The sequence below is a fragment of the Anas acuta genome, chromosome 27 (genome assembly GCF_963932015.1).
Source record: "Anas acuta chromosome 27, bAnaAcu1.1, whole genome shotgun sequence".
In the NCBI taxonomy this organism is placed as follows: Eukaryota; Metazoa; Chordata; class Aves; order Anseriformes; family Anatidae; genus Anas; species Anas acuta.
Genome location: NC_089005.1, coordinates 2999634 through 3027625, shown reverse-complemented (window position 1 = coordinate 3027625; position 27992 = coordinate 2999634). Strand labels below are relative to the sequence as shown.

The following is a 27992-nucleotide window of genomic DNA, read 5'->3' as shown; positions in this document are numbered from 1 at the left end:
TCCCTGGAACTGATTTCCTGGGGAAGAAGTTTCTTTCTTCCACTCGAGTCTGGAGGAAGAAATAATGATAGAATAAAAACAAATGGAAGCTCCACAGATGTGTGTTAACTAAACTTCAGTGCTTTAGCCTTGAATGTACCTGCGGCTGTGATATTATCACTGGGACAAGATAATACACCTTGCACACAGCTACTCACCAGCCCTGCTCTATCCCATTTGTGTTATTGCTAACGTCTAAGGAGTTCAATAATTGCTTGTCATTGGTAACAGAGTCAGGATCCCCACGCTAATCCAAGTATTTTATTAGTGGATGACCGCTGCCGAGTGTTTCTCATTAAATACCAACCAAAAGTTTGTTCCACTTGTTGGCCGGCTGATGGGTGTCCTTCAAATTTGGCAAAACCTGGTAAAATCCTACGTTCATCAACATCCGTAACTCAAAAGCATAACCCTGGAGCTCAGCCTGCCTCAGCCGTCCCACGGTGCTGCAGAGGCCATCGCTGCACTCGATGCAATTTTCTATTGAGGACTTAACCCACAGTTCCTCTTCCCAGAGGAAAATTGAAAAGCTACCGTCCCCTTCTGAGCAGAACAAATTAAAACCCTCTTAAACTTTGCACTGGACTAAACTACCAGGTTTAAAGCTGTGTGGAGAAAACTAATTGCATTTACAGAGCATTTAAACATTTGGGTGTAGGCTCCAGCCGTGCTCAGATTCAGGGGAAGACCATGGAGGGGGTTGTCCTTGTGGATGCATGGATGCAGCAACCGATGGCGTGAGCAGCTGGTCATGACATTGGCTGGTTCTGAGACCTTTCCACGAGGGAGCTCTTCATCCCAGCAGCTCTCCAACACTGTAAAACCCAACCACTACCACTGGAAGTGTCACTGGCGTTTTTCCAGCCAGCTCTCACACTCCCCATTCAGTTAGCTGTGTGTGGCTTCCATTTGAGGCCCTACTTTCTCTCCCCGCCTCCATCGCCGTTACGAGGGTTCGAGTAGAAACACATTGGAGGGCTGAGAACTGTGCCAATAGTTTTAGCTTCTTTTGCGTGCCTTTCATCAGTGATCTCTGCTTAACCACACAAGGTAGAGCCGGGAGCTTTCAGGCAAATGTGTCTGCTTTGCCAAACGCTGCCCTAAGGAAAAAGCTTCCCTGAGAAGAGGCTTGGTCTCTCTCTCCTCAAAAGGAAACTACACCACGGACCATCAATTCCTCTTCACTATCATCACCTTCCAAGGAACTGTGGAGCCTTACCTTCAGCTCTGCTACTGTATAGCTCACTCCTACACAGGACTATCATCAGCCTACGTTAGCAGTGATCTGAGAGCCCAGGCTGCTTTTATCTGTTGAAGGCACCAGCCAAGGTATGCGGTTACACACAACACGTATCGCCTCGAGACACAGATGCACCTAGTGAAACAACAACATTTTGTCTTTATTAGGAGTTCCCATGGTAATATAACACAGAGTTCTTAAGGAATAAAACACAAGACTTGGGGTTGGGGTGTTTTTTTTTTTGCCATTGAGACAATGGGCAAATATCAGTACTTCTTTTTGTCTACACACATGATCAGCTTTAGCACTTACAGCTCCTCCACTCATGGTTCACAATCACAAATCCAAGGGTTAAATCCAGCTAGTATTAAATCCTACTTCTTTTTTTTTTATTTTTAGAGCTTCAAGTCACTGCGGTTAATTAATTAAGTCATCGTCTTTTTTCTTTAAGCATTTACATATGACATTCATTAAACAGACACAAAGCGGACGAGCTCTCACAGGAAAAAACATGCTTACATAGCCTGCAAAAATCTTTTTTTGTGATTTTTTTTTTCCTTTTGAAGAACAAATTAAAACTAAAAAGTCATCATGAGTCAGTGAAGGAAAAAAAAGGAAGACTTAAGTGAATACTGAAGAGCCGCAAGTGTTTCGTAGAATTGAAACGGATCTGCATTTCTTTTTTTTTCTCCCCAACTCGTTCAAATTGATTTTAACATACAGGTGAAAATAAAATGAAAATAGCTGCAATATATATTACGTTCACGGATTACTTCACAAACAAAGTGCAAACTCTTTTATGCAAAACTAAACAGCCAGGAGTTAAACCTAAATGCATGGATGAGGATGGCAATGTTTTTCCTAACTTTTATGTTCAAGGGGCCTAAGGGGATCAGGTGCTGAAGCTGGGAGCATTTGGGTACCTACAGAGCTTCCAGATCCTTTGAAAATCCCAGCATTGATACTTCATAACCACAAATTTGGTAGTTGCTTCTTAAAAGCCTTCATATACATAGTTTTTCCTTAAAAGAACCTGTAAACACCATTTAAGAAAATACTCACAAATACGGCAAAACAAGGTCAATGTACGTGGTGAAGTACAAACAGAAGAGAAAGCAGAAGATGCAGCCAAGTGCCAGGGCGTACAGACAGTGGAGGTAATGCTGTGGTAACTGTGGGTAGAAAAGCTCTCTGTGCTAAGAGACAGCCCGAGGCCTCGGGGCCGTCAAGCCCTGCAGCTAAGTGTACGTGGGACTCTAATGGTGCAGATTGATTCTCCGTGTCCTGAAAACGTGAGCCTCCAATACTAAAAGACCTTCAGACCTGGAAAATATTTAAGTGCCCAGATCCCGCTGACTGCTGCAGAAGCTGCAGCACCTGAATTCATTCCAGGACCGCTCTCACCCTGTGGTTTCAAAAACCTGAGGCAGCAGGCGTCCGAGGAACGCCCAGGCCTTCGTGTGAATATTTACACAAATGCAGATTCCTGAAGGAATGAGGGACTGTGAAATTTGCACCGTGGATGAGAGATTCTCAGCTGCTGTTGACCCACTGAGCTGCTCCGAGGCTCCCAGTTACAACAGCTGGGCATCTGGACTCTAATTGGAATTGCCACGGATGCTCAGGCATGCGCTCACCCAACCAGCCTTTTGATGAGAGCTAAAGATAAGCTCTTGTAAAGTTTTAAATAACCACTCCTAGATGGCCAGGAAAGGGGATGTGGCTCCTCCAGAAATCTCCCAGGCAAAGTCTTGCTCTTTGCCTGTGGCCCCCTGCTCATTGATGGCCACCTCCAGGACCAAAAGGCTAATAACTGCTCAAAGCTCCTCAAGAGACTGTCCCAGCTCCTCAGCCGGCATCTAGCCCTGTTGTTTGCACCAGCTCAAGGCCCAGTATACTGAAGTGAAGATCATAGCTTATGAACCTGCTTCGCGACCTCCTATTGCAGCTAAGTGGCAAGCATTAGCTGGAACGGAACCTGGGGACACCTGAAGTACCAGGGTGGCAGTGACATTGGCGGGGGCTGTAACTCGAATGAGACTTGGGAAGGACCGGGGAGAACTGGGAGATTCCCAGTTTGGAGATAAGGCTTCGTAAACACAATGATACAAACATATTAAAAACATACACAGATGTTAAAAACAAAAAAATCCTCAAGGACCTAACTTGCAGCAAAATCCAGAAGGAAAATAAAAAGGAAAAAAAAATAAAACTAAACAGAACGAAAAGTCCCCAACAATTCTAGCTCACCCGATGGCAGGGTGCGATGCGTGTTCCTAGTGCTGGGTCCTGTTTCTCTCTCTTGGCAGCAGACAGCTACTCAGGGACCTGAAGGCGGTGGTGGGGAAAGGTTACTTGCTGAGACTCGTGCCCCTCCGTGCTCGCCTAGCTATTCTGCTGGAATACAGAACCCTAAAGAATATCCAGTTTAAAACCCTTGAACTACTCTTCTGCTTGACATTGGAAAAAAAAAAAAAAAAAAGCTATTTTTTTACATTTATTTATTCCTTTTTTTTTCTGTGTCTTAAAGGCAGCTCCCGGGAAATTCACTTTATCCTTCCTTCATTAAAAGAAAGATGCTGAATGGGACTGAGGCCACATATCTCAAACAACCTCTTTACATTTACTTTTGCATGTCAGAGGTGTCAAAACAGGGTTTGTTTCTTTAAATGTGTAAGGGCTGATGGGGAAGTGAGAGGGGTTGGTGAAGATGAGGAGGGAATCTGAGGGGACTGAAAGAGGCGCCTTACTTCAGCCCCCCCTCACTGGTTGCCCGCAGTAACTGTCACAGGCTCTAAAAGAATCAAAAAGGGTCTCCAGGTGCCCCCGTCCCCTCCCCTGGTCCGCTAGGCGGGCGCAGAAGGGGTCCTTAGCCCAAGCTGGTGATGTTGGCACGTCCGCCGGGCGGTGCCACGATGCGCTGAGTCGTGCGGCGTGGGATGTTGTCGTCGATCTGTGCGCCTGCGGGAGAGAGAAAGCGATGTCAGGCCCGCTGGGCAGTGAACACAGGCACCCCGTCCTCTACACATCAATGGTTTTCCCTCAGCGAGCCTTTTGCTGTTTTCTTCACACACTTCCAGCCCTGCTTTTTGCTCAGAGCCTCGCCCTGCCACGCTCGGTTTGCTGATTCCAGTTGTCCTGGCTCTGCTCAGCTCCCTGTGCCAGCAGTAGCTGCTGAGCCCATCCGCACCGCTCCACCCTCGCTGCAGGGAAATGGCACGCTGTGAAATGAATCTGCTGCATACCACGGCTGCAGCTGGGCTCAGCTGGCAAAGTTCCACTGGTGTTGCTGCAATCTGCCCTGTTCAGATGTCCGGTTGAGGACCGAGCAATGGGGGAACTCAGGGTTCATGACACGGCCTGAAAATAAGCAGGACTCCGTGACAGCTCCTACACTGCTCTTCCTTTCTAAAGGAAAAACCTCCAAGCTGAGAACACCTCACGAGCTCTCATCACCTTCCAGCTCCAGCAGAATTCAGAGCAGGGGAGCAAAAACAAGACACGGTTTCGAGGCACGACACTTCAGCCCCGCACAAGTACGTACCAGACAAGCTGAACCCAGACTGGTGCAGGTTCCTCACGGGTGGGGCCTGCTGTTTGGCAGGAGATGTCTTAGCTGAAGACGCTGGTGTGACGGTCTTCGGCGTCACTGATACTTCGCAGACGGGCCCGTCGTAGAGGCCTCGAGGCACACCCCGCAGCTCAGCCAGCTGCAACACACAGAAGCAGGGAAGCCTTCAGGGTGAAAACAGCCTTCAAAACAGACCTAGACAGCTGGCCTGCTGCTGCTAAGCCAATGACACACAAATTTCAATATTCATCTTTAGCGAGAGGATTTGAAAGCACACAAAACCTCCTCTGGGCTGGTCCCTGGGTGGTAGCCAGCCTCTTAAGCAGCGTGGCTAAAATAAAAGATGTTTGGGACTGTTGTGGCCCCAGCTCAGGGGTGTTTGCAGCCTACAGACAGCCCTGGCTCTTCTCCTGCACCGCCACTTCTTGGCTTTAATGATCTCAGCCTACCTGTTGCTGTATTAAAGGCTCCTGACAACTCTCAAATGAAACTTATTACTCACACCCCAAAAGGGAAATGATGCTGACCCAGAGCCAAGGCTGCGCAAACAGAAATCAGGCTGGCCTCACATCTCCAGCTTCAGAGCTTTAGATTGGGTTAAATGCAATTATTCCAGTTGAGATGCTGCCCAATTGGATTTATAGGTCAGAGACACAGTTCTGCGGGAGGCCAGAACATGACAGAAATCACAGAGCTATTCTCTGCAGTGCTAAATTATTTGTGTTTGTAACACTGATAACTTGTAATTTCCTCAGGAGAACAATTAAGGAAAGATCAGTTGCAAGGGACGTGCAGGCTACCGACGGTCAGCAGAACTGGAACAGCTCTGGTTTTGTCCAGGAGAGGGCAACAGCTCAGACATGGAAACCTCTTTCTCCTCAGAAATCTGACTTCATCTGGAAATAAACTTCTTAAATCCTCTGCAGCTAAATTGCAACCGAGCTCGGCATCATCTTGTCTCTCATCTTTTTACCAACTAAAGGCATTTCAAAACGCGGTTTCTGTTTTGATTGGGTGTATTTTACCAAAACACTCTTCCAACAATTTTAGCCTCTTAAAAATAGAAACATTCCCACTTCTATCCAGGCAGTGGGCTGTGCCTCTGACTCACCAGTCACCAGACAAGAGCATCTGACAGAAGGGAAAGCAGCATAATGTATCGTTAACAATAAATGAGAAATCTAAGCTGTTGCTGAAAGGTTTGATGTAGAACTGCCTTCAGTAAGTTCTCTTGGTGCTCCTGTAGGAGGAGAAGCCTGCTGGGTTATCTGCAGATTGACTCATGTCTAAACCAGACAGTTCTCACTCTGTCCAGGTGCCACCAAGACAGAGCACAATTATGGAGCAGAATTATAAAATCTGCAGCAAATCCAAGCTGAAGACAAAGCATACTCCTGTCATGACTCAAGCAAATAGCAAAAATGAAAGAGGAATGAGATAAACGTGGCTCCTATCCAGTGAGCATTTTCTGGTGCCGAAGTGTTGTGTATTCAGCGAGCCAGGGGATTGCATCTGTTTTCCACCCACTTGAACTCAGGGGTTGCAGAGAGACAACAAATGTGCATCCAGCCACTTCTACTCACCCTGCTCCTTGCTTTGATGCGCTTGTAAACGAAGTCAGGGAAAGGTTTCCTGGGGATATACCGCCCGGAGCCCTCGGTTACGTGGAGATTCCCATCCTCCAGCACGATCTTCCCCTGGCTGATAACCACCAGGGGCGACCCACGGCACTCCATGCCTTCAAAGATATTGTACTCCAGAGACTGGAACAGACAAAAAGACAACGTGATGCAAATTTGTGCCAGCAAAGCCTGCCATGTTTAACTAACCATTCCCAGCCATGCTATTTCCCCAGGTTTTGAGGACAGATGGAAGCAAACCCAATAGCGGTTAAAGTTATTGAGGATTTACTCATGCACAATGTTCTTTGTGAAGATTCTTACAGAGAAAATCCAGTTTCAAATGCAAATACTTTGAAGTGTACCCATCAAAATGGATTTAGGCACCTATCCTTCCTGAGCTGCACGGGATTGAAGAGTCAAATAAAGTTTTATCTGGGTTTCATATGAAAAATTATGGTAATTTTTTTTAAAATGTATTTCAAAAAAGCATTTTGCTGATGGGTCAGGGACCAGGCCAACCTTGTTTTACTCTAACGGGATGGCTCATCCTCGATTAATAGGATTTGAAACATCACACCATGGAAAAAAAGGGAAGTTTTAAAGGAATGGCGGGTAAATGTCCCACCCAGGAACATCCTGGAACGAGATGCACTCCAACCATGTTATTTGGGGACTCGTACTCTGGTGATCAGCTCCGAGACAAACCCAGGGCTTTTTTACTGAGTTAATGACAGAGTTTGATCTTGGAGTGTGTTATAAGTATGGGTAGGCCTGACTGCAGATTTACAGTTAGCTAGAATGGCGGTTAAACCGACAGCAAACCGGGTCCAGCAAGAAAAAAGTTGTGGTGGCAAAGGAGGAGGCTTGGTTAGAAACTTATGAATTAGGCTGTTCCAAGAACAACACCGTCTCCCTCCCTAGCTCCTCATGTTTCCTTGCCAGACAGTGGCAACAGCGGTGTGAATTCTTGGAAAATGTTTGCATGTTGCTCTAGCATTTAAAAATGTTACAATCATCTGCTGCCACATAATCAGCATGGAGCCCTGTGTCGCAGCAACCGCTTGCCCTGCCTTTCAAAGGGCCTTTTGTTTTATTCTTGATCAAAGGAGGATGCCTTGACTCTCTGGGCATCCCATGTAATGATTTCTTCTCTGATATAGGGCTGGTGTGCAGTGTGAGACACACAGAAACACCCCAACAGGTGCAATGCCAGCTCTGACAGGCAATGCAATGAGAGGTGAAGAGGTGAAAAGCTGGACCTGTAAGAAAAAAAGTTGCTGCTTGTTCAACAGCCCTTCAAGCTCTAACAAACCACTTGAAAGAGAGCCCTTCATCCTCCCCAGTCTTGGCACCACGTCTGAACTTGCAGGAGTCCCAGCGGAATTGCAGTCTTTAGCCTAAAACCCTTTCTGAGCAGTGACTCCAGGGTGGATCCAGCCGCCCTTCAGCCTAGCTCCGAGACCTATGACAAAACCTGGAGGTGGCACGCAGTCAAACCTGACTGTACTGAGGCATCTCCACAAAAGATTAGGTCTCTGAAATTTGTGTTAGGAAATTTTAAACAGTCTAATTCATTTGCTAAAATCAACAGCCATTAAATGGCAACGGCCGTCAAACATTCAATCCAGCAAGCTACTTCCAGCTCTTCGAGCTGGTCAGCTCCCGTAAGCACAAACCCAGGTTTGGACACTAAATTCAGCACCTAACAGCAAACAATTCAGCTCCCTCTGCTAACGAGCAAGCCATTCCTTTCCAGACCGGAGATGAAGAAGCTAGAAGCACCTCTAAGGTGATTAAAGCAGCCAGACTTCTGAGTCTGGATGCCTCTGCTCAAAGTCTAAGCAGGGGCAGGATGAATCCAGGCCATCTGTGACCAATTCTGACACAGAGTTAAGTCACAGGGAAGAGAACCAAACCTTTAAAAAAAAAAAAGTTCCTTTGTGAATGTGCCCAGGGATCCAAAGTGTGGAAGAAAATTTTGCTCCTTCAGCTCCAGAGTGAATGAGAGCATTCATGGAAAACAGAACAAGGAGTTTTTTCCAGGGAAACATTCCATAGGTTCATCGCCAGCAATGAAACAAGTTGTCAACAAATGCAAACAGAGGTTGCTTTCTCTGAGACAGTGCTGGAATGGCACAGGGAGGCTCCCAGCAACCCTTTGTGCTGGGACCTTTCTGCCATTTTGCACAGGGTGGGAAAGCTTTTCTGCTGGAGGAGCCAGGTGTAAGGGCTGGGATGCTGCTGGGGACCACAGGCAAACAGTGCCTCCAATGGTGCTGCCACAAAGCCATAAAAGAAAAAGGGTCTGATTAGTGTGGGAGCTGCCCCGTGCCAATCAATAACATCCTGTCTGACTCCACGCACAGACCCCTGTGGATTCAGCCAGCTAACAGTGCCTGCAGTAGGTATTTCTCCACCTCCCTTCTCCTGGTGGGTGCTCACCAACTTCTGGGCCTCCATCACACAACTAATCCTGCTCCTCACCAACTGCCAGGGGGCAGGACATCTGCAGCAAAGCCTGAACACTGCCAGAGGCCTGGAGCAATCAGAGCCGGATCAGTACATGGTGTAAATCTACTCAGACTCACTGACCTGGATCAAATCCGCAGCTAAGGTGGCCAGGAGCTGGCACACTGCACTAACTGCAAGGAGAAAAGGCGCAGTCCCATTCCCACTGCTAGGCAGCCAAAAGGTCATAAATGACACGTCGTGATAGGAGGCCTCTTGGCATTTAAGAGATTTGAAGAGCTCTCTGTGTGCTCAGATCCGCACGTCTGATGCTCAGAAAGAGCCAACAAGCTCTTTGCTCCGAGGGAAATATCTGGGTGTTCATGTGATTGCAGCTGTGGGCTCAGTCACCTCTCCGTCTGCACACAGAACTGAGCTGTGCTGGGTGTAAGACCAGACAGGGCTTGGGGCATGGGGAAAAAAACAACCCTCAGTTGTCATGAGCTCTGGTTCTTGTCAGCATAGTCTAAAGGGAGACAGGAGGAAATGAGCAGCAGAGCTCGTATCATAAAAAACATCCTTACTATGTTATGAGTCTTGGCAGAAATTGTCTTGACACTGTCAGGATCCCAGATAACCAAATCAGCATCGGAGCCCACTGCGATACGGCCCTTCCGTGGGTACAGGTTGAAGATTTTAGCTGCGTTTGTGCTGGTCACAGCAACAAACTGGTTCTCATCCATCTTGCCAGTCACCTGGGGAAAGACAAAAGGAAGCACTGCATTAGCCAGATGGGGACCACTCCAAAAAGCCAGTGGCAGGAGCATCAAAAGCAGATTCCCAATGAGCTCTGTGGGGCAAAAAGCTCAAGTAAAGGGACCGAGCTTTTGCAAGGAGGTCACGACACACTGCTGCAGCTCCTTCAGCTCTGAACGTCTGCTTGAAGAGAAGAAGGAAGGAACTTGTCTCACTCACCCCCAAGCTGTGGTGCATCAGGGACCAGAACCAAAACCCCTTTCATTACTCTGTCCACTTGGCCACACCACTTTAACTCGAGAGAGTGACAACTCCTGCTTGATCCGTTTATCAGCAACATTTTACAGGTGCAAAAAGAGGTAACAGAACATAATGAACAGACTTCCAGCTCCTCCTTGCCAGACTGGTAATTTTAGGTCAGAAATCAGACATGACACACGCACACACAAAAAAAAAGGGAAAGATCCAGACCTGGCACACAGCACGCTCCTCTCAATTACCATTCTGCTACTGGCAGACAGGTTCAACCATTCCCTAGTTAAGTGAACGTTTGCTACATGCCTGGATGCTTTACAGGCTGGATTTTCAAGTCTGCAGAATCATAAGTGGAAGGGTGGCTTAACCTAAACAAGCTTCCTTCTCTGGCCACAACGCAATCAGCCCAGGACATACCACAGCCTTGTCCCAGATGATGGACATCCTCTCTTCAGTCCCGTTGGTTCCTTCAGGGATCAGGGTGAAGTTGTCCTTCCCAACAGCTTTCTGAGCAGTGTTGAAGGTGCAGTGGGCACTGCCAGTAACTTGAAGGTCTCCACTGGAAACAGACAAGGACAGCTTTTTAAGGTATTTTATTGTCACGGGTTTACCACTAAAGATAAAACACCCTTTTGCGAGCTGCCAACAATGGCTATTATTTTTATAATCCCCTTGTCTCGGGATGAAACATATCTTGTAAGAACACAAAGAGCTCTACTCACCAGGACAGTAGTGAGTTGAGAAAATCAGGAGTGGTTGGGTCAGGACTCAGCGGTGGGGAAGTGACAAAAGCTGCCGCCTTGGCCCAATTCTTGCTCCAGTAATGAGATCCATCAGTACCCAGGCTGGCTGTGATGGGCTCCCCGTACACCACAGTGCCTACAGGGGGGGAACACAGGCATGGTGAGCACCAAGAAATGTCCAAAAATTCACTGTGTTGGATTCTGGGCTAAGAACCTCATGAAAGAGGCTGAGGGGAACTGTAAGTGCGAGGAGACACAGCCTGGTCCAGAGGAAAAGGAAGAAAAGGAAGGAACAAAAAAGGCACCTGCAGTATTTTTATAAATGTACAGCCACGAAGGATCTAACAAGGCTGGGTGGATCTAACAAGGCTGATTTTGGAGCAGGCTCTGTGCACAGACCAGATACAATTCCTCCGTGGGAAGTTTACTGCCTGCGGAGAGCACATTGCTGAGAAGAAACAGCAAACAGCAGCGTTTCTGGCTCACAAATACAGCTCAGGGAAGCTGAGTGATTTCCCCAAGGGTTCCTGGTAAATCTGTGGCAGAATTAGGAAATGAACTCAGATCTTCTGACTCGCTGTCCAGTCCGCTAACCACCAGTGCATCCTTCCTCTTTATTAGCATTTTTGGAACCACATGAAGGAAGAGCCGATCCTTAAGGCCACGATGCTTTTGCATGCTGGAATGCACCAGCAACATCTGCACACCAAGCAGCTGCAAGATGCTGCAACTTCAAACGCGGTGCAGGCTGGCAGCCCCGCAGATCTGCTCACCAAATGAAACGCTCCCCAAATCCCCGTTAGGGGCCTGCCCAGCTGCCTTCTGAGCCTGGCTGCTCTGTGTATATGTACCTGCCTGCAAAAAGTGTGGGTGGCTAAAATGTTAATGCTGAAGGCTTCAAAAGCACAAGACTGGCAAAGGCAACGCAAGAGCCAGCCGGCAGGGCCTTACCTCGCCATGCAGAGTGCAGAAACACAACCTTTCACCACCGTGTTCAAACCACTGCTAGGCTCTTAAACAAGCTGGGAAAGAGCTTGTGTGTTTGGTGAGGCAGAACTGGCTGCACGCTGCTTCCAGCACCACACCGAAGCAGGAGATGTCGGAGCAGCTTTATCGGAGGGGATCCACCAGCAGAGGAAGAGGCCGCGTGACATCACTTGCCACAAATAGGGTTATGAAATCAGAACAAGGCGAAACACACGCTGGCTATTAATGGGAGGCCTGTTGTGGGCCGATACATTGGGAGGATTGTTCTGCAGGGAGCAATGTTTTGAGCTCCCAGATCCGCCAATGACAGGGCCTGCAGGGAATCTCCTCCATGCAAATGCCACTGGGAACATCTGGCTTTAAATAACAGTCATTTTTTTCCATTTTAGCGAATCAATTCGGTTTTGTTTTTGCTTTGGAGAGTCTTCAGCTCTGTTTCCTCTGTTGCTTGGGAGGGCAAGGGTAGTGTGTGTGGCCCTCCTGGGCTACCCAGTTGGGTAACGCACAGCATTTAAATTGAATTACTTACATAAAGGAGCAGAGAATGGCGTGCCATTTTTACCCCAAATTCTCCTTATAAGGAGAAAATGCAATCTGAAGGAAAACTGCACACGCTAGTGCACTCAGGAAGCTGAGTGAAGTGAGCTCTGCGGGTCAGCCACCTGGGAGCATCCCAGCACCTCTCAGACAGGCCAACCCCCAGCCACAGCAGGTTGTTTTATGGTTTTTGTGAAGAAAGTGTGTGGTCTGTTATCCCAACCCCTACGACTACCCTTCAGCCAGTGGTCTGAGGACAGTGAGGGCAGGAAGGTGCTGTTGTTGATGCTGCATCTCTGTGGTCTGTGTGTCTCCAGTCCTTTATCTAGAAAAACCAAAGGATGCTTCCCTGGCTTATGGGATCAAGTTGTTGTGTGGGGCAGTGCACCATGCAGCCACTCTGCCGTGTCAACACATCTCGTTTCAGCGTGACCTCCACTAACAGAGCTAGCAGAGGACACTTCATCCCAAACAGCTCGAGCTGCTTCCACACCATGAACAGAGAGGGATGCCTCGGAGATCGGTTTCCCTTACCAGCTCTGAACTCACTTAGCAGGAATTATGGGATCCAAACACTTCTGAGCTCATACACAAACCCAAATCCATTTGCTGCAGTAGGAAATGAGCTCTTCTAGCACCAAACGCTCAGATGGAAAGTGATGTCATTTGTGTATCTACTCGGGCTTATTTAGACTGCACCAAATTAAATGCACCCCTTCTGTGGAAAGGAGGGGGGAAATGATCCCTCCTGCTTACTCACCCACCCAGAGCACTTTAAATAGAAATGAAGGGTTTAGTCACAGAAGCGGGGAGACAGGCGCGCTCTGTGCTTTGTAACCCTCGTGTCTTGGGGGCAAGACAGCACAGTCAGGACCTGGCAGAAGTCACTGCATCGTTTAGAGTCATGAAGCTCTTTCATATCTCGCTGAGAGAGAGGAGCCACGAGGCAGCAGCACCCAAGGCAGGTCTGAGCCTTGCTTCCTGCAGCATCCTCAGGCAGCGTTATCAGGGGCAATTAAAATTCCCAGCCAAACCCAAACTAATGAGCCCAATTCCTGCCTGGATGCCGGGCTGTTACAGCACAGCATCCATTTCACAGGCAAGGAGCACAGTGGACAGCTGGAAGCACTTCAGCTCCTCCAACTAACTCCAGCAGGGCTCGCGAGCCAAAGACCTCAGTCAGGGCTCTTAGAATCACTTCTGACCCCGGGAGCAGTTCAGCAGAAAGCACCAAAGGAAGAGCACAGCAGCTGGACAGAGGACACTGCTTGCAGTCTCCATGGAGATTTGTTAAGTGCAGACAGCAGGGAATTGCTCTGCGATAACACCAAGGCACATGGCTCGATGTAGTAGGATGGGTGTGAAGAGAGAGCCTCCAGGCTGAACTAAAGGAACAGCTCCTGGCACTGCTACAGCCCCTGTCTGGGGGAGATCAGACAGAAGCACTTGTTGGGGACCTTTTGAAAAAGAGCCTGGACGTAACACTGGAAAAAGAAACCTCTCCCGGAGGGATGAAGCTTGTGTTGGCAAGGAGTTGAACAGCATGAGCTGGTAGGGTGCTTCCATCCAGGGGAGTTGGCTTACCCTTTTTCCTGGCCTGAGCAATGACATCAGCGGCACTTTTGCTCATCACCTTGGTGATGTACAGGGGGCAGTTGGTTTGGTTGGCGATGGTTATTGCCCGGTTCACAGCTTCTGCCTCCACCTGCGAAACAAAGGCAGCAGCAAGTCAGTGGGAGCATCCTCCTAACTCCCCTGACTCCCCCATCCTCCTCCACAGGGTCACACCTTCCACTTCCATGGGAAAAGAGGGCGTGCAGGGTGAGAGGAGAGTTCCCACCTCTCCAAATCTGAGCTGGAAACTTGTACAGTGCAATTAGGGTAATTAAAATGGCACCGAGCTCCAGTCCCGCCTCTCTACTACCTTTTCTCCCAGGCTGCTTCAGATACTCCCTGCAAGCAGCCTAAGTCCTAAAAGAACACTCCAGGTGCTCGGGGTCAGTATGATTAAGCCCCTTCTTTAACCTAGGCAAAAATAACCAACGAAATGTTAACTCAGCAGAACTATTCATGTTCTAGCCCGCACGGAAGAGAGATGCTGTAGCCACATATTCTGGTAAGCCACGTTTGCAAACAAGCCTTCTAAATTGTACCCTCCACCACAGCATCTGGCTCGGGATCTGACAGAGTGTGAGCCACCCCATAAAGCAACTCTTTTTTTCTTGCACGTGTAGAGAGCGAGCCCCAGCGAGACTGAGACACCGCTTTCTATCTCGTCTTTGAATGAACGTGAGCAGGACTTTCACAGATCACATTTTCTAATCAAAGCAGTCCAGCTGATGGATTTAACAAGGGAGTCATGCTCATTGTGCCTGCTGCTATGAAGAACTGCGGTACCACAGACATCTTGCAAGAGAACAGCAAAGGCAACTGAAGCTCCAAGCCACCAGCCACTTGATTTCCAAAAGCAAGAGGTTACCAGCACCTCCCACGGTCCTGGCACAGTCTGAAATCTGCTCTGCAGTGCCTTATCTCAGGCCAAGAGCAGCAAACCAGCACCAGTCCCAGGATCAGGACGTGCTGGCTGCTGGCTCCTAGCTCGGTCTGCTGCAGGAATACCTGAAATTAAGGATCTGTCACCTTAGGGCACTGTACTTGGCACACGGATGCCCAAGTGCCCAGAACAGCTTCGCTCCCACCTGGTACTGCTCCGCTGGCAGCTGGGCTGCTCAAGGAAAACAACACAAGACCAGATGGGAGTTTTTAGAAGAAAACCAGCCCCCTAACCCAGCAGGTTGGTTTCAAGCACCAGAAGGGTTAAAACCCTAGCCTGTCCCAACCCCGGGGCTTGTGACTAACCCTCCCCAGGCAGTGGGGATGTGCCACTGCCACCATGGGGACATTTTCTGGCCCAGCTGCCCCACCCAAGTGGAAAAGGCTGCAAGGAAGGGAGTTACTCCACTGCAGCAAGCCACAGTCAGCAGCACTTGCAGGAAAGAGGGAGGCTGAAGGGAAGAGCCAAGAAAAGCAAAATTGTCCCTCCTGAGAAGCGAGGAGAGAAGTCAGATGGGGAAACGTTTCCAGGCAATGGCATCACGTTGCCAGCTGCCCATGTAAAGCAGGCACATGCAGCTCTGTCCATTTCCACATCGTCCCTTAGTTTCCTCACCTCCAAGGCAGGGATAGAAGTCTGCATCTCCAGGCTTTTGACCGAAATGCCTTTAAGCAACTGCTAGAGCAGGAAAAGAATATTTTCTGTGCAGAAGGAGGCTGCTGAATTCATGCCTTGTGCCCAGATGCTATGGTGACAGGCACATAACAATAACCCAACGACGAGTCCAAAGGGGAATGTTTGCAATTACCAGCATGCATCAGAAGCCCTAGCACAGCAGTTCTCTTGGAAAAAAAAAAGACGTTTCCTGGAGCACTTGGACTGCTCGGGCTTTCAGCGTTTTTGTGGCTAAAATGAAAACAAAAAAATGACGGATCACGCTGAAAAGTCATCGCTGAACGATCCCTGCTATGAGGGGGAGGGTTTTACAGCAAGCCATGGGGTGATGCTGCCTTGGGGTGGTGGTGTAGGACAGGTTTCCTTTGCTGGCTGGGACCAAGTGCTGGATGCTGTCACCTTGGCTAAACCCAGGTTACTGAGGTGAGCTGAGGCAGCAGTGAAATGTAAGCCTTAATTTGGGCCTTCTGCTCAACCCACAAGTTCAGAAGATGTGCATGCTCTGAGTGAGACACAAACACACATGGTCAGACACTGCTTGCTTCACTCAGACACACATCTCATTGAATTCTGCAAGGCTTTTGATTTAACCAACATTTTGGTTTTGTTCAACATGGCCCTGACCCAGAGCTCTGCAAGGGGCAGTGGGAACAACTCCTGCTGCTGCGCTGCAGGGGAAGCTCTGAATGAAGTGGATCTTTAGCAAGATGACAAGCACCATGAAGTCCTTAGGACAGGCTTTACACGCCGTAAGGGGCAGTGTGAAAAGCCAATTTAGCATTTACCAGCCCTCCAGAGGAACAGCAAGAAACATCGGCTCCTCCTGAGGTTAAGAGGAATTACGGAGCTGCTGCCGCCCTCAGGATCTGGCCTTTGTCATCGGCCAGCTTGAAGAGAACTGCGTGTTTTTAAAAACACGACTGCGTCGGGGAACAGGAGGGGAGGGAAGCAGATGACATCGTTTCCTGCTCTGTTTCCTAGGACTTTAAAGGAGGAGAATTTGGACCAAGCACTTCCACTGACGGCACAGCTGAGTTCAGCTGCACCGAGGCTGCCTGGTGACACTGGAAGAGGCTCCCCTGATCCTCGCCACGTGTCCTCAGGCAGCCTTGCTGCGTCCATGGTGAAAGAGCACATTTCTGCCCAGTGCAGGAGACAGATGGAACAAACAAACAAAGCCAGGGAACCGCACAGTTCGCTCTTAAAAGCTCCCCCTCCGCTAATGGCGATCTTTGAAGTAGCCAGACTAATTTGACAGCCAGATCCTTCAAGACAAGGAGCAGCTTTTCTTTGAAGTTCACAAAAGTTTAGGGGTGCTCCACAGATGAGCCCCGAGTGTCTGAGTGGCGGCTGTTCCTGCTCTCCTGCTGCCTGCCGAAATGTCTGACAATAAAAACGTGGGGGTAGGTGGGGGGGAGGCTCAGTGCAAGCGTTTGCTTGCAACTTCCAGGAAGCAAAAACTCCCAGCTCCTGCAGCCAAACACAACTTCTGGGAGGATTCGCACACTGCCCAAGCCGAGCGTTTGTTTTTTTTCTTTCTGCCTGCAGCAACGGAGTGATTTATACTCCTACTGAAATGTCTCTGGATGCTGCTTGTCTGAATCAAGGGGAGGAAACGGAGAGGGAGCATGAAGGGCATGTGCGAATGATCTCACACGCTCAGCTTCCAGCAGGACCACATCTGGCAGTCAGCACAGCCCCGGTATCTTAGAGGAACAAAAATAATTTCTTGTGCATAATGGATGGACTCCACAAAGCCGTGGTGCCACGGTGAGATGTCTAGCTCAAAGATACTGAAAGACAAGACACGAAGAATGCGGTGGGAACCAATCTGAAAGTTTTGAGCTTGTCCTTACTCACAGGACTCCTTTCAAGGGGCCAGAAGGAGTGAGATAAATGGGATAGGGGCACGTGACCCTAGAGGAATCAATGGGAAGGATGGGGGTTAGGTATGCTGAAGTAATAGCCTGGGAGCTGGGAATTAGCTCCCCTCTCTGGTACACATCTTCTGTGCCTTCAGCAACTCATTTAGTCCTTCAGTGTTCAAAATCCACCAACTGTAAAATGTTCATCAAATGACCAAATACAATGGAAAGTACACAAGCACCTAAAACAGAATGTCAGGATTTGGGCATATATAAAAATCTTCCACTGATTCAGAGGAAACCTTGATAAGATAAGGACTAAGAGAAAACCAAGACATGGGATCTAGGAAATAAAGTGGCAGAATCCTGCCTACATAAACCCAAATTCTGAAGTCTTTACTCATGCAAAACACTTACTAAAAGTGATGGAAACTACAAAAACTTTATGGTCTAGCTCTTTAAAGACCAAACCATCAGAAATTCTTCAGGGACCCCATCTGAGAGTGTTCAGATTAGCAGCTGAATCAAGGCAGACCATGGTCTTCCTGCTGCCCTGTCTGCACACAGAGGACCTAGCACAACATTTTCTACAGCCCCTAACGTACAAATCCAGTTTGAGCTATCAAAGGGCTGAACTGAAGATGTGCTAAGTACAACTCTCTGTGTTTTGAGCACTCATGGGCTCTGTGACTCAAATTCATCTCTTTTTATTTTAAGCATCTGATGTGCAAGCAAAGACACACCCTCTCCAACAACCAGCAGAAAGAGATGTCCATCTCCAGAGGGTAAATCAAACCTTAGGGTGGAAAAATTACTTCCTGAACATGTCCCTCTCTCCAGTAGAGAAGCTGAGGGGGTTCCTCAATTACTCAGAAGTACCCATAGTGGTCACGTCTGTAGAATGGAGTAGTTCCTACTCAGTCCCTAGAAGCCTTTTAGCCTCTTCCCTCCCCCCATGCAGCAATGCTGTTTATAGCCAGGATGAAATCTTGTTTCTGAACAAATTCATCCCAATAGGAACTACCTGGTGGCAATGCAGGAATGATACAAACTGGGGAGTAAATGGGAAGGCGTTCTCACCTCTTCAGGTCTGCTCAACACATGCCCTTCAGGGCCTGTGATTCCCAGTTCCAGGATCCTTTGCTGCTCCTAAGGCAGAGAGAAAAAAGAGCAGAAGAAAAGATTTAAAGCAGCGTGTGTTTTTCTTGCAGCAAACACAGCTGTTTGTAAGAGGTACAAGTGAGATCCTAGGCATCTGCGCTTGCTGACGGTCACATGGGGCTTTACATAAGGGCCTTAAAAACAGAGTTCTGTCCAACTTCCAGTGTTGAGAATAACCAGAGCTCTACAAAACCCTTGCTGATTTGTTCACAGGAGGTCAGGGAAGCCTTTTATTTTGATTTGTTTCACATTGGGTTCACAGCTCCTCAACTTTCACTCCTCATTTGTGTCTATAAAATAATCTCTGAGATGCAGAAAAACAGTATCTCCTGCAAAGATCATCCTGCAACTGCAGGCCACTGGGCTCCAAGACTCAGGTGGTCTTTTCACCAGCCAGGCAATGAAGGAATCCTTTGCACCACCAAGTTGTGCATGCTTGAGGCATAACGTATAAAATGATCTGGAGATCAGATTACATCCAAATGCATTAATAACATTTCTTCTTCTTTGCTGTTTAACAGATCCCAAACGCCAGCATCCCAGATATTGTAGGAAGTTATTTGCCTTCCCACTCCCCTGCTCAAAGTTATTGCAGAGCATTTTTCAGCACGCAGTGAGACTTTCTGTTATGGACAGACAGACAGAGAGGGCTGACACCCACCACAGGCTGAAAATTGCCACAAAAACCTGAATTATTACTGACAGTGAAGGGGTGGCATTTGATGCACTGCTCTGCTTGCATCCTTGACACTGCTGTGCTGTGCTTTTAAATGCCTCCAGGACTTTCTGTTTGCAAAAAGGAATCCAGTGTTTAAACCCCTCCCAGCATTTTGAAGTTAACAATCCACAGAATAAACACAAGATACCTCAGCAATGATGTCACCATTTTCAGCATGCACTTGAGCTGTCGCACCAATATCCCGAATTACGCTCAGGACCTCGTATATCTGGAAGACAGAAAACACACATCACAATACACCCCAAATGCACCCTCAAGTCTCTGTACCCATATATCAGATCTCCTTTAGCATACAGAATTGTGCAGAACAGAAAAGAGACAGGGAAGCATTAAGAAAGGTAAGATGTTGTTTGCTGGATACATTTTGACCCATTTTCTCCCCCTACAACTAGATTTCCCCATCTTCATTGTCAAATACTATTGCTGTTGTAAGAAGCAGTATTCAAACACCAGCGTTTGGGTTTTCTAGCACACACACTGGAGAAAGAAACAGCAATTGCACAGGACTGATTTTAAGGAGCTTGCAGTGTTTTACTTGTCCCATGCCTTCAATTACTGGTGCCCAGCACAGAAAAAACCCTTGTGCCTGATTTTTATGAAGACCTTGTGCCCACCCCGCTCACTGCTGGGACAGGCACTGTGGTTTCCCACTCCAACAACCAGCTTGAGAGGGCTCAGGTTGACAAACCCACAACCTGCTCAGTCAATGGTGGCTCATTAAAATGCCTACCAGTCATTAGAGATGACTGCCATACACCACTGCCTCCCACACCGCTCCAAATGGCTCCCAGGCATTCCTCTCCTCCCACCACATTTAGAAACATAAACTACCCATCTAAACAATTAAATGGTGCTCAGATGTAGCCACTCCAGGAGCAAACAGGAGGGCAATTCCTTTTTAAGGTCCCAGTGATTCTAAGGCTAAAGCCAGAACCCCCTCTTTCAGGACCAGGCTCCGTTTCAGCTTACAAACACAAGCACAATTTATGCCAGAGATCTCTGGCTTGCCCTGTGTCAAGGCAGAAAGCAGCAATTTATCAAACTGCCATTGCTTCCACACTAAAGGAGTGGGAATAAAACTTTAGTTCCCTCCAAGTGAGAGTTTTACCATTACTCTCCCCAGCCAAGACTTTCAGGGTTTTTTTGTTTCTTGTTTAAAAGAGTTCTGGGAGGCAGAGCTCTGGATACTGTTACAAACCTTCGGTCCTGTTACACATGCAAAGATTGAAACCAGAAGAGAATGTCAGATCCAAATAGCCTGAATGTAAACCCTTGGATGTGACTAATGCACAGCTTTCGGTGACAGAAGGATGTGAACATTAAGCCTTCCTACCTGAGAATCAGTTAGCTGAAAGCGATCTTTGAAAGCCATGTAAACCAAGAAGGAATTCACACCTGGTAGAAAGAGAGCAAAGGAATTATCTTTGACATCCACATTGCAGGCACACGCACAAGGAACACACCATTTCCCACAGAAAGGAGCCATTCCCTCAATCAGCCCCCCGGCAAGCAGTAATGATAGGTAGACAAATAAATGACTTTAATCTGCTGTGAAATGCATACACATACGTGCACATGGCGAGATGCACACACTCCTGACAAATCGCAGCGCAAAGCCAGGACCTCCCCAGCCAGCTGGCATTTATTAACACAGCCGATGGGAACGGTGCAGCTCGTGGGGACAGCTAAACCCCTGGGCTTCCACTTAACACTGAAAGCAGAATAATTCTGTGGATTCAGCACCGTGGGAGGCTGAGTTCATAAAAATAATAAGCAAAATGCCTTGCACACAACAGCAGAGACGGGGCATGTCTGCCTGATCTCCCACTCCCTCCTGCACCACGTCTGTACTGACCAGGACACGGGGAGTTCTCAGAAGTCAGCTTTCCCTTTCCTGCCTTCTGTAGCACAAGAGAAAAGTTCCTACCCAGCACTTATGGGAAAACGCTCATTAGGATGTAAAAGGTTGGTTGTTTTTTTTTAAGCTACAAACAGGATGGAAAATTACTCTAGCCTAAGGATGAAACGTCAAGGAAATTAAAGAGGGGAAAATCCTATGAGGTCATTTTATTAAGCTCTTCTCCACCGTTAGTGACCGGCGCTGGCTTGCTCTTTCTGGGCCTGATTCTTCCCCTGTTTACAGCAGTTTGATGTCTGAAGCTGAACAAAGGGGCTCCCCTGCATGAGATTCTCCTCTGTAAATCCATGCTCCTCCATCTAACACACTGCATCCCCCAAAGCCTTCTAAAATTGACTGTCCAAACTGTGACAAGAAGCCAGAGTGGGACAAGATAACGACAGGGCCCAAAACAGCTTTATTGGGAGGTAAGAATAAAACACCTCTGAAAGATCTGGTCTTGAAAAATAAGGGAGCCAACCCTAAAAAATGAGGAGGGGAAAGGCTTCCTTGTGTGTTCCCTAACCAAACTTACCATGATCTTTAACCAGAGCTTCCATCTCCTCCTGGACACCTTTATGCCACTCGGTGATATCCACGTGCAGGGAGTAGTCGCAGCAGGACTTGCTGTCTGCCCATTCTCGCCACTGGTCAAACGCAGTCAGCAAACTGGTCCCCGGCTCCGGAACCACGTGGTCGACTGGGAAAAGACAAGAGAAGCATTGGTCAGGCTGGCTCGGGATCTTTCGGGGGTGTTTAAGGCAGAAAGCATGCCTTGAAGGACCTGCTGCTGAAAAAAAAATATATAAAAAAGGAGTCCACTTCTCCCCTTCCCCTTAAAATCTGAGTTTGAAGGGCCTGGTTTCCAAAGCCCCACATCTGAGACCGCAGCGAGGAAGCCGACTACAAAGCAGGAGCTGAAGGGCACAGCTCCATCCACAGCTTGTCAGCCTGCCATTGTTTCTAAATGAAGCAAATGACATTCCTAAGGCAGCAAACCCAAACCACTGCTCCATAAACACCCTCCCCTCCTACCTAGCCGGGTGACAAATACACAATGACACGGGCAAGATCCCCCTGCGAGGATCTGCCGGCAGCTTTCAGTGCTCAGTACCTCGGATCCAAGCAGTGCCTTTGTCTGTGCCTCTGGATGCTACAAAAGGTACCCCGAGTGCCAGGACACATTGCTGCTGGCCCTACAGAGTGGCCACCAAAGCCTCTGTCATTTTGTGCTACACATCCCAAAAATAATACAGCAAGGACTGCAAGGAGCAGGCCCAACAAACACTGCCTGAGGAGAAAAGGGTCCTGCTTGCCCCTGGCATCTTTCCAGTCCTATCCTCATTTTAGCCGAACTCATCAGTCTGACAGCAGCAGGGTTTATCAGCAGCTACAGAACGTCGCCACCAGTACTACAGATGCACAACATCAAGTGGTGATGAGATTTGTACCTGTAGGTTTGTTGTTCATCCCAATAATCTGGGCAACATTCAAATGGTTTGAATGTATGGGATCTCTGGGATCTTCACTAGCCACAGTGAAATAAAAGAATTGAGCCAGCATCTGAGGCACTGACCGTCTGCTGGGAGAGCAGGGAACGTCTGCAAGACTTCATGGGTCACTGGGCAGACAGGAGGAGGAGAGCCCTGGAGCCCTGGCTTAAATTCTCTATCATATAACCCAAAAATCAAAAACAAACAAACAAAAAAAAGGCTTCAATTTTCAACAGAGAAATTGAAGCCATTTGTTTTTAACTTCACTGGTAAGTATCCGGGCTGCCACCAGCTCAGCAGTTAGCTTCACATCTCCCCAAGGATAAGGGACAGAGTCCTCGAACCCTGCTCACTCTCCAAGCGTTGTGTCTCCCCCATGCTGACATGTTGGCCGAGATTTCCTGGTTTTGCACCCCTGTAAGAAATGGATTTGCACCGAGAGCTCTCAGCCTGCTCCAAAAGCAGTCCCGCTCTCCTGAAATACCCGTGGGCTTCAGCCACCCGGGGCAGGAACAGCATTTCTGGTGTCTGAGACATGCAGAACCTGCACCAAGGGAAGAGGATGACCCAAACCATCCTGCAAAGCTCTGCCCACCCCCTCTGTCTTGCAAAGGCGGCTACAAGACACAGCAAACAGCAGTTAAAATACTTGCTTTTCTTCCAAAAAGCTTGTGTTTGCTCCTCAAAGCACCACGCTAGCCTGCAAAGGGAAGGATGGGATGTGCAGTTCTTTGCCATGCATCATCCACGCAGCTTTAATCAGCAGGGGCTGAAGGGTTGAGGAGTAGGAGGCCTTTGTCTGCCCGCTCAGAGCAGCATCCTGCTCCTCTGTGCCATGGGAGAAAGCTCTGAAATTTCCCTGGTGGCTGGCACCAGATGAAGGATGCTGTTTTCACCACCCTCAGGAAAAGGAAGCCGAATTCCACCAGCCGATCAACTGTCCTGTTGGCAAAAAAAAAAATCATCCCCTTGCTCCTCCATGAGCTGTGACGGTCAGGAACCTTCCGCTGACTTCCAGGCTGAATTGTTTCTTGGCCAGGACGCAGCCCACTGTCACCCTGCCAAAGTTAATCAGTAGCTTACAGAGAACGAAGAACAAGGAGAAGAACAACATTCTCGCTGTGTTACCGAAGGGACACGGAGAAACCCCAGGTTTTCAGGGATGGCCTTAAGACAAGAGCTGTCTTCCTCACTATTTAAAAAGCCCCCAAATCCCCTTTAATCTCTATCCTAAATCCGTCTCCATTTAGACAAAAGGTGCCAGAAGAGCTCTGAAAACCCCAAGGCAGTGCATGGCTGGTTGGCATTAGGGAATTCTGAGACACCGAGGGGTTAAGGAGCCCCAGGAATGACTCTGGTGTTTAGGATCAGAGCTCCATCACCCCCCATTTCATGTACTGCCTAAGGATGAGTAATGGGAGTTTGTGGGAGTGGGAGAGGGGTGAGGGAGCTCTATCAGATCTCTGACCAAGTCAACCCCCAGCTGGTTACAATAAGGATAAGGACGGGGGTAGTGGTGCATATGTGCATTACAGCCGGCTCCGGGGATTGGGAATATCTCATATGGAAGCTGTGCTGCCGACACAGCTCAGCGCAGCTCCCTCGAGCTCCCCGAGAGCCAAATCGCCCACTGGCCCCATCCAAATGGGACACGTCACTCACCGACCCCTTCAGCACATCCACACGGGAGGACTCAGCAAGAAGGAGGCCTGAACGCGCACCCCCAGCCTTCAAAAATGTGGGATTTCACTGCTCCAGAGGGAACCGGGGCAGCAGCACTGGGGCAGAGCAAACCAGGGGTGCCTGGAGCCGGAGGGCTGCTGCAGGCGAGGCAGCAGAAGCAGCAGATGCTGAACACATCCCCATTTCTCACATCCTCTGAGCCCAAAATATCAGCCCAGAGGTAACTCGGACACGGCTAAATGTCTCCCCCGTGTTAGCACTGCCTGTCAGTTGTTAAAACAACCGAGGGGTGGAATTCCTTTCCTTCTGCTCGGTGCTAGGGTAGGAAGCGCCCTCACGCAGCTCAGAGGAAGCTCTTCCAGCCCTCAGGCAGAGCTCAAGAGCTGGGAGTAAAACAAAAAGCTTTTTCTTTAGGTCCCTGTGCTTCAAAGCGCTACAAAGCAGCTGATGCGAGCTCCATCGCTAGGTTCCCACAGCCCCAGGCTCCCAAGATGACCCCTGGGCATCATCTGCCACAAGGCCACGAGGTCTTCGGAGAGCCTGTGGAGCACGCAGCGGTCCCAGCCGTGCACATTACCCTGGAGGTTTCCCACGTGAAAAGCAGCCGTGCTAGCCTGACCTCGCTGATCCTCCTCCTCCCTCGGGAAGCCCCCGGCTTACTCCCCACGTTTGGGAGAGCCTCTCCTCTCCCAAAGCAAAAAGCTCGGCTCCTGCAGCAGATGGAGCGGCCTCAGCCGAGACAAAGCAGCCCGTGGTCACCCCTCCGCTCTGCAGCCCACCACAGCCTTGATCTCGTCCTGCTTCCAAGCCCAGATGTCGTCTTCCTGTTGTTGATTATCCTCGCGCAAATGATGTCAGCCGCCGAGGTCTGCAGAGGAAGTTGCCGACTCATTTTAAGCTCAAGGCTTGCTCCCAAAAAAGAAACAAAAGGAAGAAAAAGGCAGAAAAGGAAAAGATCGCTTCAGTAGCACTTCATCAATGTTGAAAGCTTCAAAGGAGGAATGAAATAGCTGCGGTCCTTGTAGCAGCTCCCTGAATCTCACTGAATTTCGGGCTTAATCCTAATGCTTCTCCTTATTTAAAACACTCTCAGCAAGCTAAAAGGCAAAGCTGAGGTTAGGATTATGGTGGTTTCTCAGCTATAGACAGCAAACCTTCTGCAGATTTATCTTGCAACCTTCTGAGGAACAGGATCCAAAATGCAACAGCCTACAGCTGAGAAGGTAGCGAGCTGGTTTCCATCAGGAAAATAACCGCTTTCTGGGAAAAAAAGAGGAGGATGCGCTTTACAAATCTAATTTTTCCCTTGGTAAGAAGCTGATGAGATTCCCAAATTACTGCATTTTGTCTTTTTGCCAGCCAAACCAAGAGCTCACCACCCTCTGGAGCGCAGGGAGATGTGAGCACCTGGGTGCCCTTGTGCCAGGATTGTTCCAGCCACCGGCAGCAAGACTTCAGCACCTCGCTGCCGTGCCTGCTTTTGCTCTCCCATCGGCACGTGCAGCTTCACGTTGCTCACAAGGTGCCTCTGTACTCACTTCCAAACACTCCAGCTCCCACCAGCCCGTCACCCGTGGCTGTTTTACTGTCTCTCACGACCCTTCGCTGCTCCTCGGGTGGATTAAAGAGCTCCAGATTAGAAGCAGACAACAAACCGAGGTGATGCGGGGCTTTAACACTCTCTGCTGGCGTTCAGCCACACCAAAATGCTGCATCCTATGGGCCCAAAAGGCTGGATTCTGCAGGGAAGAGAGAACCTCTGGTCAGGCACTTGGTGCTAAGTGAAAGGGGAAGGCAGAAACTTGGAGGAATTGATTTTGAGGGAGCTTTCCCAGCAGAGGGGAAAACAGAGCAGCGTTGGTTTAACATAGGCGTGAAAACCTAAGTCGGGTAGAGGTGACAGCATCACTTTCACAAGGCGTGAGCATTTGCTACCGATACCACTGGTCAGTGCAGGTCTTAAGGGCTGCCTTTCAAAATCCCTTTGCTCTTAATTCAGCTGCTGCATCCTCCCGCTGACCCTGGAGCCGTATCAGGCCACCAGCTCGCAGCTCAGCACGCTTAAAATGGAGCCGATCTCGGCTCTGCACAGTGGCTTCATGAAACATTGCATCATTTCTTGGCTTCTTCCTCCAAACCCTGATGTGCTGTGGCTTTTTGGTCCGTAAGAGCTTCTCCAAAGCAGGGGGATGGCTGCAGCTCCTGCCTGGTACATGAATGGAGGCGGCTGTGCTGCACGGGCACCAGGGATCACCTGCAGGATTTAACCAACAGCCTACAGGATGCTGTGAGACTGAAGCCATCAAACATCCCCTCTGAGATCTCTCTGGCACTTCCAAGCTCTCCAAAACGTGGTTTAAGAGCCCTGCCTCGATACCTGTGACCCCTCGCTGCGCTCAGGAGAAATTGATGCTTTTCCAGAGCTCGCTGGGACAGCTGAATTCAGCTCGTAGCCTCGCGCTGCAAACAAACCTTTATTTTTTGGACGGCCGTCCTCATGGGTGGGGATTAATGGGTTTTATAGCTTCCTGGTATTGTGGCATGTTCGGTTTTTTTCCTTTTTCCATCCTGCCTCATTTGAGCAGGCCTTGGCTTGCTAACAGCCTCTTCCTGGAGTTTCTATTAATAGTCCTTGCTTCCAGCTCTCCCCTGTAAAGAGGTTTGTTTTTTTTTTTTTCGACTGGTTTAATTACGTGCCATCTAAAGCACGCATGAAGTTTTTCCTCCATCTTCAGCTAATGAACACCACTACCAGGAAAGAGAAAAACTATGTGATACGGTCAATATGAAAAGGAATTAGGGCCAACTGGCCCCAAAACCTGTGTACGTAATAAGGCCATAGACGCAGGGCTCCAGTCACCATTACGAAGTGCAGTTTTACACATTATTTCAGGCTCCTGCTAGCATTAACCATGCCTATTGTTTAAGAGGAGTTTATAAGGTGTAAATCCTTGACATTTAAGTTTCTCTGTTAGCAGGCAGATTTCCCCAACCCCAAACTTTAAATAGCAGCTTGATCGCTATAAACACATCTGCCTCTTTAATACTACTTAATCTTCACAGCCACTGCATGCGATGAAATCTGGTGAATTTATTGAGTTGTACATTCTGTCACGAGCCATTTTATTGAGAGGGTTGTAATTAAATTCAGCCCTGGTGATTGCACGGCTCCGTGCTCAGCAGTCAGGAGCTGCTGCTCGGCTGTGGCAGCAGCGGCGTTCTGCTGGCACCGGTGGGGACTGGGAGAAATGCTACGAAAGTTGAGTGGAGCAAAACCCACACACGTGAACTGCAAGTCAGGCCCTCGCCCGAGCCAAGGAAGCTTCGCAGAAGATTATCCCATAATCAGAGACCTCGCTTCAGCCAAAGTTCAAACTCGCAGCTTGTAGGATGCCGCAATCCCTTCTGCTGTAGTCAAATGGCCTTGGGACCCTTTTAGAGGTCAAGAAATTGAGCTACAGAGAGCTGCCTTGTCTGGTAACAAGGCTATTCCAAAGTCAAACCTCTCCGCAACAGGACTGGGGCTTCAAGCATCAAAACACGGCTCCCAGCTCACCAACTCCGCATCGATTTAGGCTAGAAAGAGACCTCGGCATTTCTTCTGAGCTAAGAAATTTGAAGTCAAGTGACCTAAAAGAGGCATGCATCTCTTGTGTTCTCATTTCATAGCCAATTCTGCCTCTAAACCACAGTCTGGGCTGTGTTTTTTGATCTGGGATGAGGCAGG

General features: G+C 48.7%; 1 protein-coding gene across 2 annotated transcripts in view; it reads right to left on the bottom strand.

The window, feature by feature from the left end:
• Positions 1–1418: 1418 nt before the first annotated feature.
• The window catches only part of DPYSL2 (dihydropyrimidinase like 2), a 52121-nt gene continuing 25547 nt past the window's right edge, over positions 1419–27992 (bottom strand). For both annotated transcript variants that reach the window (XM_068662089.1, XM_068662090.1), the window contains exons 4-14: positions 21625–21789; positions 20526–20587; positions 19320–19400; positions 18373–18441; positions 13783–13903; positions 10654–10810; positions 10349–10490; positions 9505–9675; positions 6434–6613; positions 4824–4989; positions 1419–4240 (exon numbers count right to left, since the gene is read on the bottom strand). In XM_068662089.1, coding sequence (XP_068518190.1) covers positions 4149–4240; positions 4824–4989; positions 6434–6613; positions 9505–9675; positions 10349–10490; positions 10654–10810; positions 13783–13903; positions 18373–18441; positions 19320–19400; positions 20526–20587; positions 21625–21789 — 1406 coding nt within the window. In that variant the 3' untranslated portion in view covers positions 1419–4148. The remainder of the gene's footprint in view (positions 4241–4823; positions 4990–6433; positions 6614–9504; positions 9676–10348; positions 10491–10653; positions 10811–13782; positions 13904–18372; positions 18442–19319; positions 19401–20525; positions 20588–21624; positions 21790–27992) is intronic.